Source organism: Nanorana parkeri, unplaced genomic scaffold (assembly GCF_000935625.1).
Source record: "Nanorana parkeri isolate BGI_ZX_2015 unplaced genomic scaffold, ASM93562v1 scaffold1095, whole genome shotgun sequence".
NCBI classification, from domain to species: domain Eukaryota; kingdom Metazoa; phylum Chordata; class Amphibia; order Anura; family Dicroglossidae; genus Nanorana; species Nanorana parkeri.
This window is the reverse complement of record NW_017307363.1, coordinates 49,045-65,504: the sequence shown is the minus strand read 5'-3', so window position 1 is coordinate 65,504 and position 16,460 is coordinate 49,045. Positions and strand designations below refer to the sequence as shown.

At 41.6% G+C, this 16,460-nt stretch overlaps 1 protein-coding gene across 1 annotated transcript in view; it reads right to left on the bottom strand.

The window, feature by feature from the left end:
* The window catches only part of FLT1 (fms related tyrosine kinase 1), a 68,669-nt gene that overhangs the window by 40,690 nt on the left and 11,519 nt on the right, over nt 1-16,460 (bottom strand). The window contains exons 2-3 of the mRNA XM_018567800.1: nt 1,384-1,477; nt 151-365 (exon numbers count right to left, since the gene is read on the bottom strand). Of these exons, the coding sequence (XP_018423302.1) occupies nt 151-365; nt 1,384-1,477 (309 nt within the window). The remainder of the gene's footprint in view (nt 1-150; nt 366-1,383; nt 1,478-16,460) is intronic.

Below are 16,460 nucleotides of genomic sequence, written 5' to 3'. Positions count from 1 at the left end.
AGATTTAGCAGGGGGTCTGTTCATGGGTCCCCTGCTGATCGGAATGGATGCTGTTCGTGTGAAAGGGACCTAAGTGTTGACTTGAAATTACTCACTGTTATTGCTAATACCTGGTACTGACATTGACACTATACAACGTTTCAGCTTTACCTGTAACATATATGTAGACAGCAGACGGTTCCTTGGTGAGGTGCTTGTAATGGCATCGGTAGAATCCAGTGTCATGGATCTGTGCTTTGTGCAGCGTTAAATTCGTTTGGCACGAGTCCTTAGAGCCTCCATGGCATACGTTCTCCATAATATGGAACCTGTTAATTTCTTTCCTTGAGGCAGCTGGGAATTTCCAGGAAAGTGTTTGATCACCACTGGGAAAAACAGACAAAGATGATAATGTCACTGGGATCTCTCTGAACTGTACATATTTCCCAATAATAATGACATCCAATAGTCAACTAGAAGCAGCTCAGCAGAAGAGGGAAACACAAATCTATTCAGGTGCAGTAATGTAAATCAGAAATCATCTTTCAATAAGTGGATATGTGTGATACCTATTGGTAACCTAAGGGGTACTTTGTATATAGTTATTTCTCTTTGGACAGAATTATAGAATAAGCTGTGACTATCATCTACCTACAGAGGGCAGGACGGATATGCAACCTACTAAAACTGATTGCTTGATTTAGGCCCCTCTAAAGTACATTAAAGGAGTGTGTCTGTGTTACCCTTGGTTACCATTTTAGTTTTGTCTTCATCCACTTTAGTGCTACTGCTTTTTTTTTTTTACACTTTTTATCATTCAGATATGGCCCTATTGATTCACCAATGTTTTTTGATCCAGAAGTGTCACATGTCGGGTTCCCTGTTGCATGCTGTGGTTCCATCTGCTAGTAACGTAGCAGCCGTTGGAAGGAGCCACAGCGCACAATCCTTTCACCAGCTTAGCTCCTCAAGAGAGCAGAAATCAAAGGGGCGGGAGGTGAAACCGTTAAGTATTACCTCTTTTCTGTACAGGTACCTTTTTTCACTTTTTAATAGGGTACAGAGTCACTTTAAATAGCAGATTTTTCATTAAGGGAATAGTACGACTTATTTAATGCAGGTCTTTAATGCAGGTTCACTTAACAAGTCTGTAATTTTAAGTAATTTGCTGCAAAATTTTATCTGTTACCCTTTGATAACAGATCTTGCTAACTATACAGATTTTGTTAACTGCGCCCATATAGGAATTTTGTACCCATGGGTATAAAATAACCACATCCCTATTGTTGCTTTCATCAGGCAGGAACAGATAGACCATGTCTATGGACAGCTTTCAAGTACCTCTATTCACATTCAAGAAAACACATAAATGGAACCATTGAAGCATTGTACAAGATTTCTTACCTGCATGAAAGGTGGATTGGCTGTCCTGCTTGTACAATCAACTCTTTTGCTTTTACATTCAACACAGTTGCAATCTTGGAACCAGCGCTGTGTCCTACAGGATCAGAAAATAAGTAATATGACTATACTGAAGACTTGAGTGACTCAAGAATGTATGAAAGGGTCAGCAGACCAGACAGGTGACTGGAATTTTCAGAACGTGTTAAGCAATCACATCCTCCATATTTCCCTCATTTACTTTAAAGTGTAACTTCACCTCTGCTGCGGTCACACATATTTTAGTCCATCTCGTTCCCAGTCTTATATTCTTTGGGCCCAATCCAGTGACGTATTGTTGAGTAGATAGCAGAGCCACTAAATCCAAAGCCAATAAATAAGAGTGCAAAGACCATACGTGGGCATGGTCATGAAGATTTTTAAGTGAATCTGAAACCTAGTGAGTAATGATGTGCAGGAGCTTGGTTTAAACCTAGTTTGCACAAGCCTATGCAAAACTGTGACTGATACACCCCCCTCCTGGCCAGCCACAATTTTACATGGGCTTGGGCAAAGTCTGGTGTACTGGGTTCACACCAAGCCCCTACACATCATTACTAGTGAGTGATATCTCCCTGGATTGGGGACAAGTGGTTATAAGGCTGGAGGGTTGGGGGCTACTATATTTCCAAAGAGCAGTTACATTTTCATCAATTTACAAACTAAGATTATAGTGTTAAAACATAATTTTCATGCTGGAGATCAGCAGTCCTGAGATGCAAAAAAGGAGGAAAACAGTATTAAATAAAAAAACATAGGGGTCTATTCACGAAGCTGCCGAAGGATCTGAGCCTAGGGTTAAGGGAGGACGCTAGTTTGTGTCCTCCCATTACCCTAAGGAGAACTATGGGGAAAAGACTTAACCCCATAGTTCTCCTTTAAGGAAAAATTACCGAATTAAAAAAAAAAAAAAAACTGTTTTCCCTATATTAAATGATAAAACATTTATTATTACCCGGGGTCGGGGTCACTTCGGGTAAAAAGACACCAAACATGTCAAGCCTTAAAATTGCGTGCGCGCGCGAAACCTCAAAAAACTATAATACCCAAAATTGGGTTTTAAAAGCTTTTACCGCTCATCAGTTTAGTGTTATCAGTGATTGATGGCCCTAAAATTATTGTTCTCACGAACGCGATATGTAACGTGTGTAGCGCAATTGTTGTTTTCGCGCGCTGGTGCACCGGACGTGTATTTACGTTTATATGTGTGTAAAAGTAGGGGTGGGGAACTTAAGAATTTTTGGGGTTTTTAAAAAACTTTTTTTATATGTGACTTATGTTTTTAAAACTTTTTGACAGGTCCTCTTTATGGAGACCTTAGGGATCTCCAGGACCCCTAATGTCACCTGGGGACCCCAAAGGAAGCTGATGAAGCAGAGGTCTGCTTCATCAGCACGGAGGGAGGTCAGCAAGGAGGAAGATGCTGATCTCCCTCCCATCTTCCTCCTGACGCCCTCCCGAGCCCCATCCCGCCAATGCGACTGTGCCGTCCGTCCGTTTTTTTGCAACGGGCGGACGGCAACTGGTTGAGGTCAAAGTTTTTTTTCTCCCTTCCCAATCCTGCTGTAAGGACTTCCCTTAAATGATGTCTCTTAATCCGATCATCTTCTTCTTTACTGTCCTTTTCAGCTGTCCCTCCAGCGCTGGTGCGGGTCTCCCATCCAGCGCTGACTCCTCTGTCCTCCTCTTCTCTCATGTCCCACGGTGTCTGTGCGGATGCACGCTGCTCCATAGACTTACCTTGCGTCTCTCCTCGTCTCCGGCCAAACATCTGAAGTGCGCATGCGCCCGCCCCGAGACCCTTTGCGGCCACCCGAGACTCTTCAGATGTTCGGACGGGAGCTCCATCAGGTCCATCAGCAGAGGGCGGGTACAATGCTAGTTTACTAGTGGCTATTGCAAATTGAAATAGCCAATAGGAATGTAGCAATGCATTGTCAGAATAAAGAAAAAAAAAGAAAAAGCAGTGTATCTCTCCTGGGCGGCAGAGCCGCCGGACAATAGGAAACTATTGGGCGGAGCTAGCTGTCACTGCTAGCTCTGCACAATCGTTTTCTATTTACTTTTTTTTTACTTTTTTTACTATTTTTCTGTTCTGCTCGGTCCCTCTGAGGGACCGAGCAGTACAGCCGAGCGGAATTCGGCTATTCACTCACTGCTGTTCGGCATCTATAAGAATAGGTAGCCTGCCGGAGGTTCGGCTCAGCCGATCCAGATGCTGGATCGGCTCAGTCGAACTCCTTCTGCACTTCGGAACATGCAGAGCATGTTCTGCACTTCAGCTCAGTCGAACTCCTTCTGCACTTCGGAACATGCTGAGCATGTTCGGCCGACCCGAAGCCATGTGAAGCAAGCCCATGTACGGCTGATTTCAGCCGATGTACGGCTGAAATCAGCCGCACCAGCCTGAAGTGAATAGCCGAACAGTGTTCAGCTCACTTCACTTGGGGTCGGTTGTTCACTCGGCTGTAAAGGTAAAGCTTGGTAAAGGCAGAGCTTTGCTTCCTCATGTCGGAGCCTCCAGCAAGAGGAATAGTGAGAGGCACAGAAATGACATCACCAAATCTCCCAAGACCAGCAGACAGAGAGAACAGTGCTTGACATCTCACACTGTACCTATACAGCAATTAGGCTACACAAGAGGAGTGCTTAGGCACTCTTACATACCAGGATAAACACTTCTATTTTTCAGACAAAAAGGTTTATTTTCAGGGTACGACTTCAACACAATTCATATTTCTAAATTTTCCAGATATCATAGCAAATCTTCATAATTCAAGTTAAGTTTCACTTTAAAGTAGAACTGCAACACCTTATTATAAGTGAATCTGAACTTATAGTTCCCTCTTAGTCCCCGTGCAAAGTCTCACAAATACCCGTTGATCCTGCCAGTAATGTCCACCTAATTCAGCTTCCTGTGATGGTGTGGCAACAATGCTGCACTGCTCCTGAATACAGAGCAGCATTCCCATTCTCATGCAGGCTGTACCTGCTTGCACTAAAGTGTGATAAAAAGATGTTGCAGGGGACGTGGCTTTCAGCATTGTCACTGCTGATTCATAAGCCAATAACTTGTCAGTCAGTACCTGGCTACACCTAGCCCTACCCAGTGCTTTCTGGATTGGCTGAAACCATGCCAATGTGAGCTGCAGTGTCTGGGAGGGGGAGCGTGTGAGGCACAAATGAATAAGTATTTGACTCAGTCAGGGAAGGTAAAGAGAGTTCTTTGCTTATTTTAAATGGCTTGTGCTTAACATAGTAACTGTAGTTGATACTTGTTTCCACTGTCCTAGCTTTTACCTTTTCTTTAAGCCAGTACAACGCATTTGAGAAAAAAAGCACAGCATAGACAGTATTCGACACTTGACTATAAAAGCAAAACATAAATCCTAAAGCATTTAAAGAGCATTTAAAACCTGATTAAGAGTTCAAATTTCTGTCTTTTATTTATCTCTAAGACCCCATTGGGAAGATTTTTCCTCAATTCCAGTCCCTATGAAGCCCAATGGGAGGAATTAGTGTCACCAGGACAGGAAGCCACAGACTGCAAAAAAGCATTTATGGAAGTTCTAACCCTTTTTCTAAGTCTTCACCACAGTGAAATATGTTTTATCCTTTTGACCCCCCTCTGGAGAGATTTTCAATTACCTACAGAACTTATAGGAAGTGAAAGAAACCCATCCCAGTAGAGAAATAGATAATGGTCCAACAAGACCTGTAACCCACCCTACGCTATCCAAAACTGAGCAAATTGTGTTGTTTGGAGTTGGGCTTTAGCTTGGTCACATTTCTAGATTCAGGATCCTTTATTGCTCAGGATTGCAGGATTGCAGTACCACACACACAGGGAGAGCAGTAAACCAGCCTTCTACCCTGACTCACTATTACTCACAGTGATCCCACTATGAATAACAGGCCCTCCAACTGACCCTGCCTGACTCCTGCTGCTTGCCTGTGTGTGTGAAACAGTGTGATAACAGCCATGTGTCTGTTTACAGGACAACGAATAAGAAGAATTACAGAAGCTAATAGTGACTAGTGAGCCCTGGCAAATATCAGATGCCTAGCCTGTAACTTGGATGAATGATGACAAGGATGATGGGGATCAGCCCTGATACCTCCGTGACCTACTATGAGTGATGATGACACTGTATAGCACTGAGCAGAAGTATTCAACTACTGTGCTCCTGCTAATCTGAATTATTATAATAACAGCAATGCATTGTTTCAGAGCGTAGCATGACATTTAACAAAGACATTTTCAATGTTATATAGCGGCACTGTACATTTATTACATACCGTAAGCCTAATTTGTAACAGTCTGCAATTTAGAAAACAAAAACTTGATTAGAAACTGTCACCAACAAAAAAGCTTTCTGTCATGTAGCTCTTATTCCATGTTTAACGCACCATGTTTCTGCCAATTCAGTCACTGAATTCATATTACAATGTTATAAAGCTTTCTTTTCTCTATGCTAAATATGTATCTATAACAGGCGTGGACAATTCATTTCCTCAAAGGGGCCACATGAAAAACTGAGACTGCTGCGGAGGGCTGAACTGATTAACGCTCGGAACCGTGCAACGCACCTACCGTGTGTTACAGTGTGGCAGGTGCATTGCAGTACTGCAATAACGTGTGGTGCATAGAAAAAAAGTAGTGCATGCAACACAACATACCTGCTGCACTATAACGAACAGTAGGTGCCTTGTTCTGTGCCGTGCGTTAATTGCATTTAACTGTGCAATTAACACATGGCATAGGTGTGAACAGGCCCTGAATTAGGCCTTTTTGTCCCCACATAGTATGTGGCGCATGCCTGCTTATTTTTTCTCTAGACGTGGCTGTGGTGAGTAAATCTCTGTTATTTGAGCTCCCTAGACAAAACAGGCACTTAATCCATTGCAGTGTGGGCGGTAGCCCAACTGCAAGGGTTAAGATTCCATTTGCCCGGAGTTCTGCTTTAAAGCAATGGATAACAGGACACTGACGGACCCTAAACTTACAGCCCCCGCAGGAGAGGAAATGTTTTACCGGCAGGTCAGTATTTGTACAGCAAACAAATGTACTGTACTTTACATATCACCGTTTCCACTTCAAGTGGAACTACACCTTCCTATCCCTTACAGCCAAGGAAGATGCCATCTTAGCCTCTATTTGGATTGCACGGCGCTGCACATGTGATCAGCTATGACACCAGCCATGAGGGCTTGAAAGTTCAGTTGAGAGCTGAAATAAGCACACTGGCAACCTTGACAGTTGTCATGCCTTGAAAACAACTGATTTGAAAGACATTTTAAATTGGTTCTGCTTTAAATCCAATTGGTTAATTTGGTCCAAATCTCCTTTTTTACAAGTATTGTATCTACTTGGTTGCCATGGGCAACCATCCTAATATTCCTTAGTTTCAGTTTTCTAAATGAGTGCGGCAGAACTCCACTGAATACATTCAGATGACTCATACGGCGTGTAGTGATGCAGCACAATACAGATGTACATAATTGTTCATTATAAAAGGGATTAGTAGGGAACTTTGTCAACCTGTTATGCAGCCTTGTCAAGATCAAAGCAGCCAGAAAGCCTAATACTCCCCAAACGAAAACAACATTAGTGGATTTGCTGAGTGGCATGGAACAATGCCCACATGAATGCAATGTGCTCAGAACATCTGGAACATCGGAGCGTGCTGAGCTAGAAACACGTACCACACAACACAAACGCAGTCACAAGGTGCTGTCACAGAGTATTATTTTGTTTTCTAAAAAAAAGCACCTTGTACTGAAGAAAGCCCACAGGATGCAGAATTTAAAGTGATATTAAAGTCAGGGGGGGGTCGGGGATTTATCAAAACTGGAGCAGACAGAATATGGAGCAGTTGCAACCAATCAGCTTCTCTCTTTAATTTGTTCAGTTGAGATTTGAAAATGAAAGAGAGAAGCTGATTGGTTGCCATGGACTGCTGCTCCAAATCTCTTCTGTTCCAGTTTTGATAAATGCCCCTTAAAAGGTTTTTACGTTATCTCAAATGCTTATTAAATCACTTACAATGAATGCTGCTCCTAGATGTTTAAAAGTTTTAGTTTCCTGCAGAATCAGCTGGTCCCCTGAGTACTGGCCCTGATGTTCTGTTTTAGGGGGGCTCCTTTCCCTTACAGGGTCCTATGGAGCCACACTTGTGTGTACTAGTAATTTGTGTTTCTCCACAACCACACAGGCACAGCATGGAAAGCCACTCTCCTGCTCCCTGCTCCCCACATCTCCATTCCCCAATCTAGTAGATGGAAAGCTGCTGGAGACTGCTCTGTCCTTTGTGATCTTGTAATGTACAGGAAGTTCAGGGAAGATGAGCTGAGAGAGCCCGAGACAACTGTTTGTAAGCATGATGATTGAAAGAGTTTGGGCAAACATTTAAAGAAATGCATTGCTGGGCAATGTATATTTGCAGGGGCGTCCCGAGGCTGGGTGACACCTGGAGCGGAGACCTGTGACACCCCGCCGTGACGTTATCGCGCATGTTCACCTGGCAGAATGAGGTATGTCGCCGGGTCCCCTCCTCTCTCCTGACCGAGTGCCCGACTTTTCACAGGGGGTGACACCAAAATGACTGTCAGTCATTTTGGTGTCACCCCTCCAATGGTGGCACCCGGGTGCGGGCCTCCCTTGTGACTGTATATTTAAATGATCTGGATTTTTTATATTGAAAAAAAGTTTGAGAGTTTAATACTACATTGAAGAGCACCTGTATAGTGGAAAACATGTCCTATATTTTCTTTTTTGGAACAACTTCAGGCAACAAGTAGAAACAACGAGTGAATTGTAATGCAGCATGGTATCCAGCGCCTATGTAATCCCACGCTTCCTCCATCCTGCACTGATATGGCCATTGAAATGAATGGGGCAACGCATACTACCTGCAAGGTCGGGTCACAAAGTGCTACATTGCCCATTCGGTTTAGTACACCCATTTTAGCCCAGTGCCTAGGAGGCACATAATAGGTGATGCAAACACAAGCCAAGTGCCCCTTTGTGTGAATTCTATTTTATTCCAAATTTGGGAAATGTACTTTGCTTTATTGGAAGTTTATAGAATTCCTAATAGACTTGGTACAAGGTTTCCGGAGCATTGAACCTCCTGTCACATCATTCTGTACTGCACAACCTCTGAGGATGAACAAATCAAATTGCAGGTTTGGAATCCGTTTCATTTAGAAGATAAGGAGATAAACAGACATATAAATATAGCTTCATGGTAAGCCGGGTGCAAAAGATAAGGATCCCAGGATGGGAAATAGGGCCACCCAGCATGTAGGTTGGCTTTATTTCCCTTAATGTGCAACTTAAGACAAAACTTATTTTTTTTTTCATGGTTTTAGATGGAGAGGGATTATAACACCTGTCAGATTTTTTATTGCTGTCTGTGTCCTTGTTAGAGAGGTTCACCCTCTCTATTTGTCCTGGTGACCGTTATCACTGAAAGTGAACAAATTCTGTCGCCAGAACAGAAATAGATGGGAAATCTTCCAATGGGGACACTAGTTCTGATGACCCTGCTGACCACCAGGGATTTCCCTTACTTTGGAGGAATTTCCTCTCACTTCCTGTTGTGGCTATCAGTCAGGAAGTGAAGGGAAATTCCCCCAAATGCGACACAGATGGCAAAAAAGCTGACAGATGTTATAACTCTCACATATTCTATCAAAAACAAGAAAGTTTTGGCTTCACTACTTTTAAGTGAATCTAAGCTCAAGAACAAAAATGTAATATATTGCAGCTTAACATTCCTTTGGAGGTGTAGCTGTATTTGTTTTCTTTTTTTGGGGGGGTTGCTTTATTTTCACCTCTTGATCCTGCCAGTAACATTTTTGGTGATAGGTCGACAATGCTTACTCACAATACTCTGCCTATGAACAAGCAGTGTTGTCACCCTAGAAATGGAGAAATGGAATACAGTACACCTTACTCGCCCTTCTTTTTCATAACATGGGGGAGGTGTTCTGTAGTCCACAGAGACAACTGGAAACAATGATAACTGATAATAGTCTGCAGAGGTAGAGGACACAGGAAGTAACTAGCTCACTAGATTTCTGGAAGGATCAATAGAGATTGCTCCGGGCAGCAATTTATTAACCCTTGTAATGGGGCTACCCCAGCACTGCAAGGGTTAACTGCCCATTTTTGGCTAGGGTAAAAAAAGAAGTTATACTCACCTAATCCTTCCAGCCATCCAGCTCTTAGACCGGTCCTCAGAGCATCTCTCCTTCTCTGCTCCAGCGGTCTCACAAACCTCGAGTCATCACATCCAATTCGGTGTCTAGGATGTGAGGATGGCGAGGGACATTGCATTGCTGCAGCGATGGAGAAAGGCTGGAGGGAGCACTGCCAGCTCTGAGTATCGGGTGAGAATAACTTTTTTTTTTTTATACCCTAAGCAAAAAACAAGCAGTTAACCCTTGCAGTGCGAGGGAAGCCCCATGGCAAAGGTTAATAACATTTTTTTATTACCTCTTATTGAACAGATATAAGAAATGGTATATATTACAGATCAAAAGGGAGAACATTTTTATATTTCCTGAACCTGCAGGGGAGTAAATCATAGCAACCAATCAGATTTCAGTTCCCTGATTCTTGGAAGGTGACTTCTGATCGGTTGCTAATGGTTACTACACTTTGTACATCATCGATGCTTTCTGTACTGTCTTACTGAAAAAATCCCACAAGCTGCACACACATTGTAGCAAAGCACAATCCAGATATTTGGAAACCTTCCCAAACTATTGTCAGAAATATGTTGTCCGTAACAAAAGTATGAGAAAGTTCCCAGGAATCTTTGTTAATAAAAAAAAGCCACACAGCCTCTTACACACAGAGCTTAACAATGAGAATTCCAAAAATAGCGGAGGAAGTCTAGAAAACTAGAAAACTGGCTCATCTAAAAACCTCGAGAGGAACAAGAGCTGAACGGATAGCAACGACTACTACAGCACATCCAACATGCTCGACCCTATCATCTCATCTACTCCATGCTAGGAGAATGATAGCTGGATCCTGATTGGCTGTACCATACACACAATCTTACTGTCCTGTATTTCTCTAAAGACTTGTTGCAGCATCTTGCTGCAGGTTTCGCTCATAATAACCAATCATATTCCTTGTACAGGTTTCGCTCATGGTAACCAATCATATTCTTTGCTACTGATTTTGCTCATAATAACCAATCATATTCCATGTACAGGTTTCGCTCATAATAACCAATCATATTCCTTGCTGCAGGTTTCGCTCATGATAACCAATCATATTCTTTGCTGCAGGTTTCGCTCATGATAACCAATCATATTCCTTGCTGCAGGTTTCGCTCATGATAACCAATCATATTCCTTGCTGCAGGTTTCCCTCATGATAACCAATCATATTCCTTCCTGCAGGTTTCACTCATAATAACCAATCATATTCCTTCCTGCAGGTTTCACTCATAATAACCAATCATATTCCTTGCTGCAGGTTTCGCTCATGATAACCAATCATATTTCTTGCTGCAGGTTTTGCTCATAATAACCAATCATATTCCTTCCTGCAGGTTTCGCTCATAATAACCAATCACATTCCTTCCTGCAGGTTTCACTCATAATAACCAATCATATTCCTTCCTGCAGGTTTCACTCATAATAACCAATCATATTCCTTCCTGCAGGTTTCGCTCATAATAACCAATCATATTCCTCGCTGCAGGTTTCGCTCATGATAACCAATCATATTCCTTGCTGCAGGTTTCGCTCATAATAACCAATCATATTCCTTCCTGCAGGTTTCGCTCATAATAACCAATCATATTCCTCGCTGCAGGTTTCGCTCATGATAACCAATCATATTCCTTGCTGCAGGTTTCGCTCATAATAACCAATCATATTCCTTGCTACCGGTTTCGCTCAGGGGAAGAGCGGTGACTTGTACATGAGATTCCAATGAGACTTATTTAAATCAAGTTTTCTGACCTACCAGTCTGTCACCATTGGAACTCTAGGCAAACGGCTAAATACACAGATCAAAAACAGATAAGGGGCCATTCACACTATCCATTACAGTAATGCGTGGCAACGCTCATTAAGTGCATTGCTATGATCCGGTGGCATTCATTCTGAATGACACCCCAATGCACCTTGTAACAGATGTGCTTTGCAGCCAGTGCAACCCGTGGCATCACACTAAGTCCCCATTCACACCTAGGTGTTTTGTTGCTCCAAGGTAAGGTTTCCCATTAATTTCTATGACCCCTTTTCACACCTGAACGTTTTGTCGCACAAAGTTTCCATTGAACTCTATGGGACCAAAAAGCGCTGTAATCTGCTTAAAAGTAGCTCATGTCCTTTTTCCAGTGACTGGCGTTTCTCTGCTTGTGACAAAATGCTCAGCTGTGAACAGGGCCATAGAAATGAAGCTATTTCAAATGCTGACGAAATCACTTACAATGGTTGCTGGTCCTTGATGTTTAAAAGTTTTGGTTGCCTGCAGGATTAGCTGGTCCCCTGAGCACTGGTCCTGATATCCTGTTTTAGGCCCCTTTCGCACAGGCGGTCTGATCGGGTCCGTCTGTCAGGTTTCCAGGCGGACCTGATCAGATGCCCAATGTTAATCTATTGGCAGCCGTGTGTAAATGGACAGGCATCCGCTTAAACCCGGTTACACCTGACTCGGGACAGGTCCGGAAAAACAAATGGATCAGAGATCCATTCAGGGATCAGGGATGCCAGATCAGGTGTAATCTGAAGTAAAAGGACACATGTGCACTTACATCCAATTCCCTATAGACAAACATGGGGTCCAGCAGTTTCCTTACGATGAAGGAAAAAAATGTACAGACAACGATGTCACCACTTCATACTGCTGTGATCAGGAGAGGATTCTTGCACAGATTACTGATCAGCCTGTGTGAAAGGGGCCTTAGGGTGGCTCCTTCCCGTTATAGCTGTGTGTGTCTCCATAAACACAAAGGTACAGCAGGAGAAGACACTACTCTCTCCAGCCAGCTCCCTGCTCCCCTCATTCCATCTCTGTTTAACTGCATTGGACAATGACTGCTGTCTAATTCCTATTTCATTGTGTTGTCGCCAGATAAAAAGACATTATGCGGTATATGTTAGGTCTACACAAAATACGTAATATTGCAAAAAGTCACAATTAATTTCTAGAGGCCGCTTATTGTCTTAAAGTTCCATGCCAACTTTATGCCAGTTTCACCATACAAATAAATATGTTCTTGATTCAAACATTTGATCAGTCAAGACAAAACTTCTGCTTAAAACAATGTCAGCAATCACTAGCATCTCATTGGATCACTTGTTATACATAAACAATATCATTTCTGTATTACTTGCAATGAGAAAGTAACTGAAAACCAACAAATAAAAAGGCCAACGCTAGCAATATCCAAGGTTATCAGATATTATTCCGAATTTCTACTATTTACTGATTATGTACCAAATTGTTACGTAATAGTCCTATGCAGTATACACCAAAGAACAAAATATAGTGTGCCCACAACAGATTCTATATCAGTATTTCTATGTGAAATATAGTAAATGCAAAAACCATAATAACACAATATTCTAAACTATGAAAGTCATTCTTATGTGATTTTAGGAAACAGGATGGCTTTATATGGAGTGTCTAATGTCTATAACATATTGTGTGTGTATTCCAATGTAACTATGTAACAGAAAATGCAATTTAATGTTCACAAAATAAATTAGTGAGCCTAGAATCAAACTACCTGATAAAGAACACCTGAATGAAAAAAAAAAAAAAAAGATGCAAGGTTAGGTTAAAACAAAACAAAAGTCCATCGAGTTCAACCTATATACAGTAGAAAAAAACTGCATAAACAGAACCCTCTGCCAACAGTTGATCCAGAAGAGTAATACAAATAATCTCAGCCACAGAGAGTCATCATAGAGAGAATCATTTTACAAGGGGAAATTACGCTATAGATAGTCATATAGATTTTGTTTTAATATTAACAGCTGGTTTACATGGTTTTATTATGACTGTATGTTTATCATGCTTTTATAATTAATGGATACTTATTGTTATTATGGATATATATTGTTATATATGTAGGTATATGCATAAAGATCAGGACAATATTGGGTTAATAATTTGAACTGAATATTTAATGATGACCAGAGGCTCCTGGCTCCATTATTTAAGAAAGTCCTTTGGTGACTTAACAAGATCACTGGAAGTGAGGTTATTATTGAGGGGGTTAGTTCCACTTTAACACACATCAGGCGAATCACTTTTATAATCTAAAAGAAACACAAAAAACAATAGCTTGCCTTGATAAGAACATTACCAGATTATATGCAGTACATATAAGCATGCTTAATAATAAGCTATAACTATGTCTATTAAAGCATATCTAAACCCCAAAACAATATAGTATATTGCAGCCTATCAGTCCCTAGATGAGATATCTGCATTCATTTTATTTTTTTCAGGCTTTTTTTCACCTGGTAATCGTACAAATGACAAACTTTCTGTCCCTGGGTGGCTCTGCTCACTCCTCCACTTTATCTATGGGAGGAGCCATGGTTGCTACCCAGGCTGGACTGGGTCTACCTTTGGTCATCTCATTACATCCGGGTGGGGAGATTAGTTTACAAAATAAATATAACATCGTTTTTGCTGTCTGTTCAGCTCACAGGAAGTGACAAGGACACTGCAATTCTGGCAGGATCAACAGGTATTTTCTGTGCTTGGTGACGGGTAAGCTGCAATATATAGCATTTTTGCTGAGTTGAGTTTAGTTATCATTCAATTGAAATGTGGCAGGAAAATTGATTTGTTTGTTGAATATTTAAGCTTCACGAGAAAGCTGACACATCCCCTACAGTAGAAAACATGCACACCCATGGGTTGCAAAGAAGCAGTATGAAATCTACTGATATAGACCCAGTTAATCATCTCTGTTCCCTCTGTTACATATCTGAACAGTCAGTTGAGGCAGACCATTATACTCAGGTGCTACAGGACAGGAAGAGCTTATCCCAGTAAGCACATGACATACAGAAAATCAATATTATAAAACATGAGATATAACTGATCATCATGAAAACCTGTAATAGCTAAGGGTACAAGGACAAAAAGATTGGTTGGTAAAAAGAATAGAAGAAGAGAAGGAACAGGGAAAAAGGAGATCTGTGGTTTGAACCTAAACTGAAGGTAGCAAGTAATTAGAATACCCAGGGTCAGAGCCACCATCCACCTAAGAGGATACACAGGGCAATTGCAGAGACCACTTCTGTAGGCACATGTTGATCACGGCTTAAATCTTGTCTATGGTCTCATAAAAGCAAGAACTCATTAATGAAGTACACTGCCTCCTCCTTACTATCAATGATATATCAGCTAACAAGGATTGCCATGCAACCGTTGAGCTTAATCAGACATCCATGGGTGAATCCCAAAAATAGCAGGAGAAGATGATACAATTGGTTGACCTAGTACTTGTTTCAGGAGATACCAAACCAAAATGACTCCAAAGCTAGTCCTGTCCAAAAATTGTGCTGGAGATTTACATTAAAGAGACTGCAATTAGAACAGAAATTCTCCAGATCCACAGTTCCCCTGCAGTTTGTTTAAGCAAATTTAAGTAAAGTGGGAGATCATGAATAATTGTTACTGCAACTGAAAAACATAAATACCCTGATGCATGCAAATAAGAGAAGCTCTAAAGGACCTTAGTCCAGTGTTGATGGGCTTTTGTTTTCATCAGAACTGCTTCTCCCCCCATACAAGTCAATGGTAATGCAAAAGCAGCATACAAGGAGGTTATCTACAGGTCAGAAGAAGGTTAACTGCAAGTCAAATACACCTGTCAATGTACTCAATGTACTCTGAATGTTCTCAGAAGCATCTTAAACTGATCTCAGACGCAAGCTGCATGCACCTGAAAGAACACTGCGTTTGTCCATTGACACAAGCCCTTATCTGGTTAATAAGCCTCAGTTGACTGTTTAGCCAGTTCCTGCTGAACATTGTTATCTAAGCAATTAAACACGGAATGTTTAATTGAAGACATTAATGATAATGATGATAATTGGAAAGATTTGACATAGAGCATTGAGAGTGGACACTCCTAGATAGTAAGAGGTGAGACAGAAATCTGAGCTCTGCTTTATAACCACAAGTCCTCTGAGGTGTCAAAGATTATAGCAAAGCTGGATTATTGACAAAGCAAACTAAGACAGGAGCCTAGGATCCAGCGGATACTACAGCCTTAATGTTTCTGTATTATACCAGGAGGAAAACACAATTGGTCAAAGTTGTGCCCTGCCTGCCATTTTATAAGGGTGGATGCACTTGTAGGCAGTAGGTGTCTGATGGAAATGGGGTAAATTCTCTATGCCTACTGTAGTGCTTATCAATGTCAGTCAAATGGATGGGGGGACCAAAGCTGCTATCTTCCCTATGGCCCCATTCTGCCCTAATCTGTCTTTGGTTCATAAACCGTGTCATAAGGTTTACAATGCCTTCTTATATGTAAGTCTACAGGCTGGCTGACTCATTGAAAACAATGTACTACCTATGTTGCTAATATCTTAACGCAAGAGTTTTTAAAGTGTATGCAAGGCTCCATTCACACCTAAGCATAAGCATAGTCAGGCAACTTTAGAGGCTCTCTTTGCACATTTTCCAAGCGTTTTTATGCATGAAAAACTATGAGTTTTCTCTTGTTGAATGTTGTCACTCACTCTTAGGGATAAGGAGCTGCACAATGCCTTAGTGTAATTGGGACCTAAACCATTCGGATAGAACAGGAAAGGATTAGACATATCACTTTTGTGTTGCTTTCTGTTTTTGGGCTGATTCACCATCTCTATTTGTCTTGGTAATTCTTGAGAAACTGTGATGAGTTTCCCACCCCTGCTCTAGGGGAAACACATTAGGGGACATGACTCTGCAAGCTTACCTCTTGTTATGTTTTTAATGTCCAAGGACCCTTGTTTTATGCAGACTGATTTCTACTATGCTGCTAGGAAATATA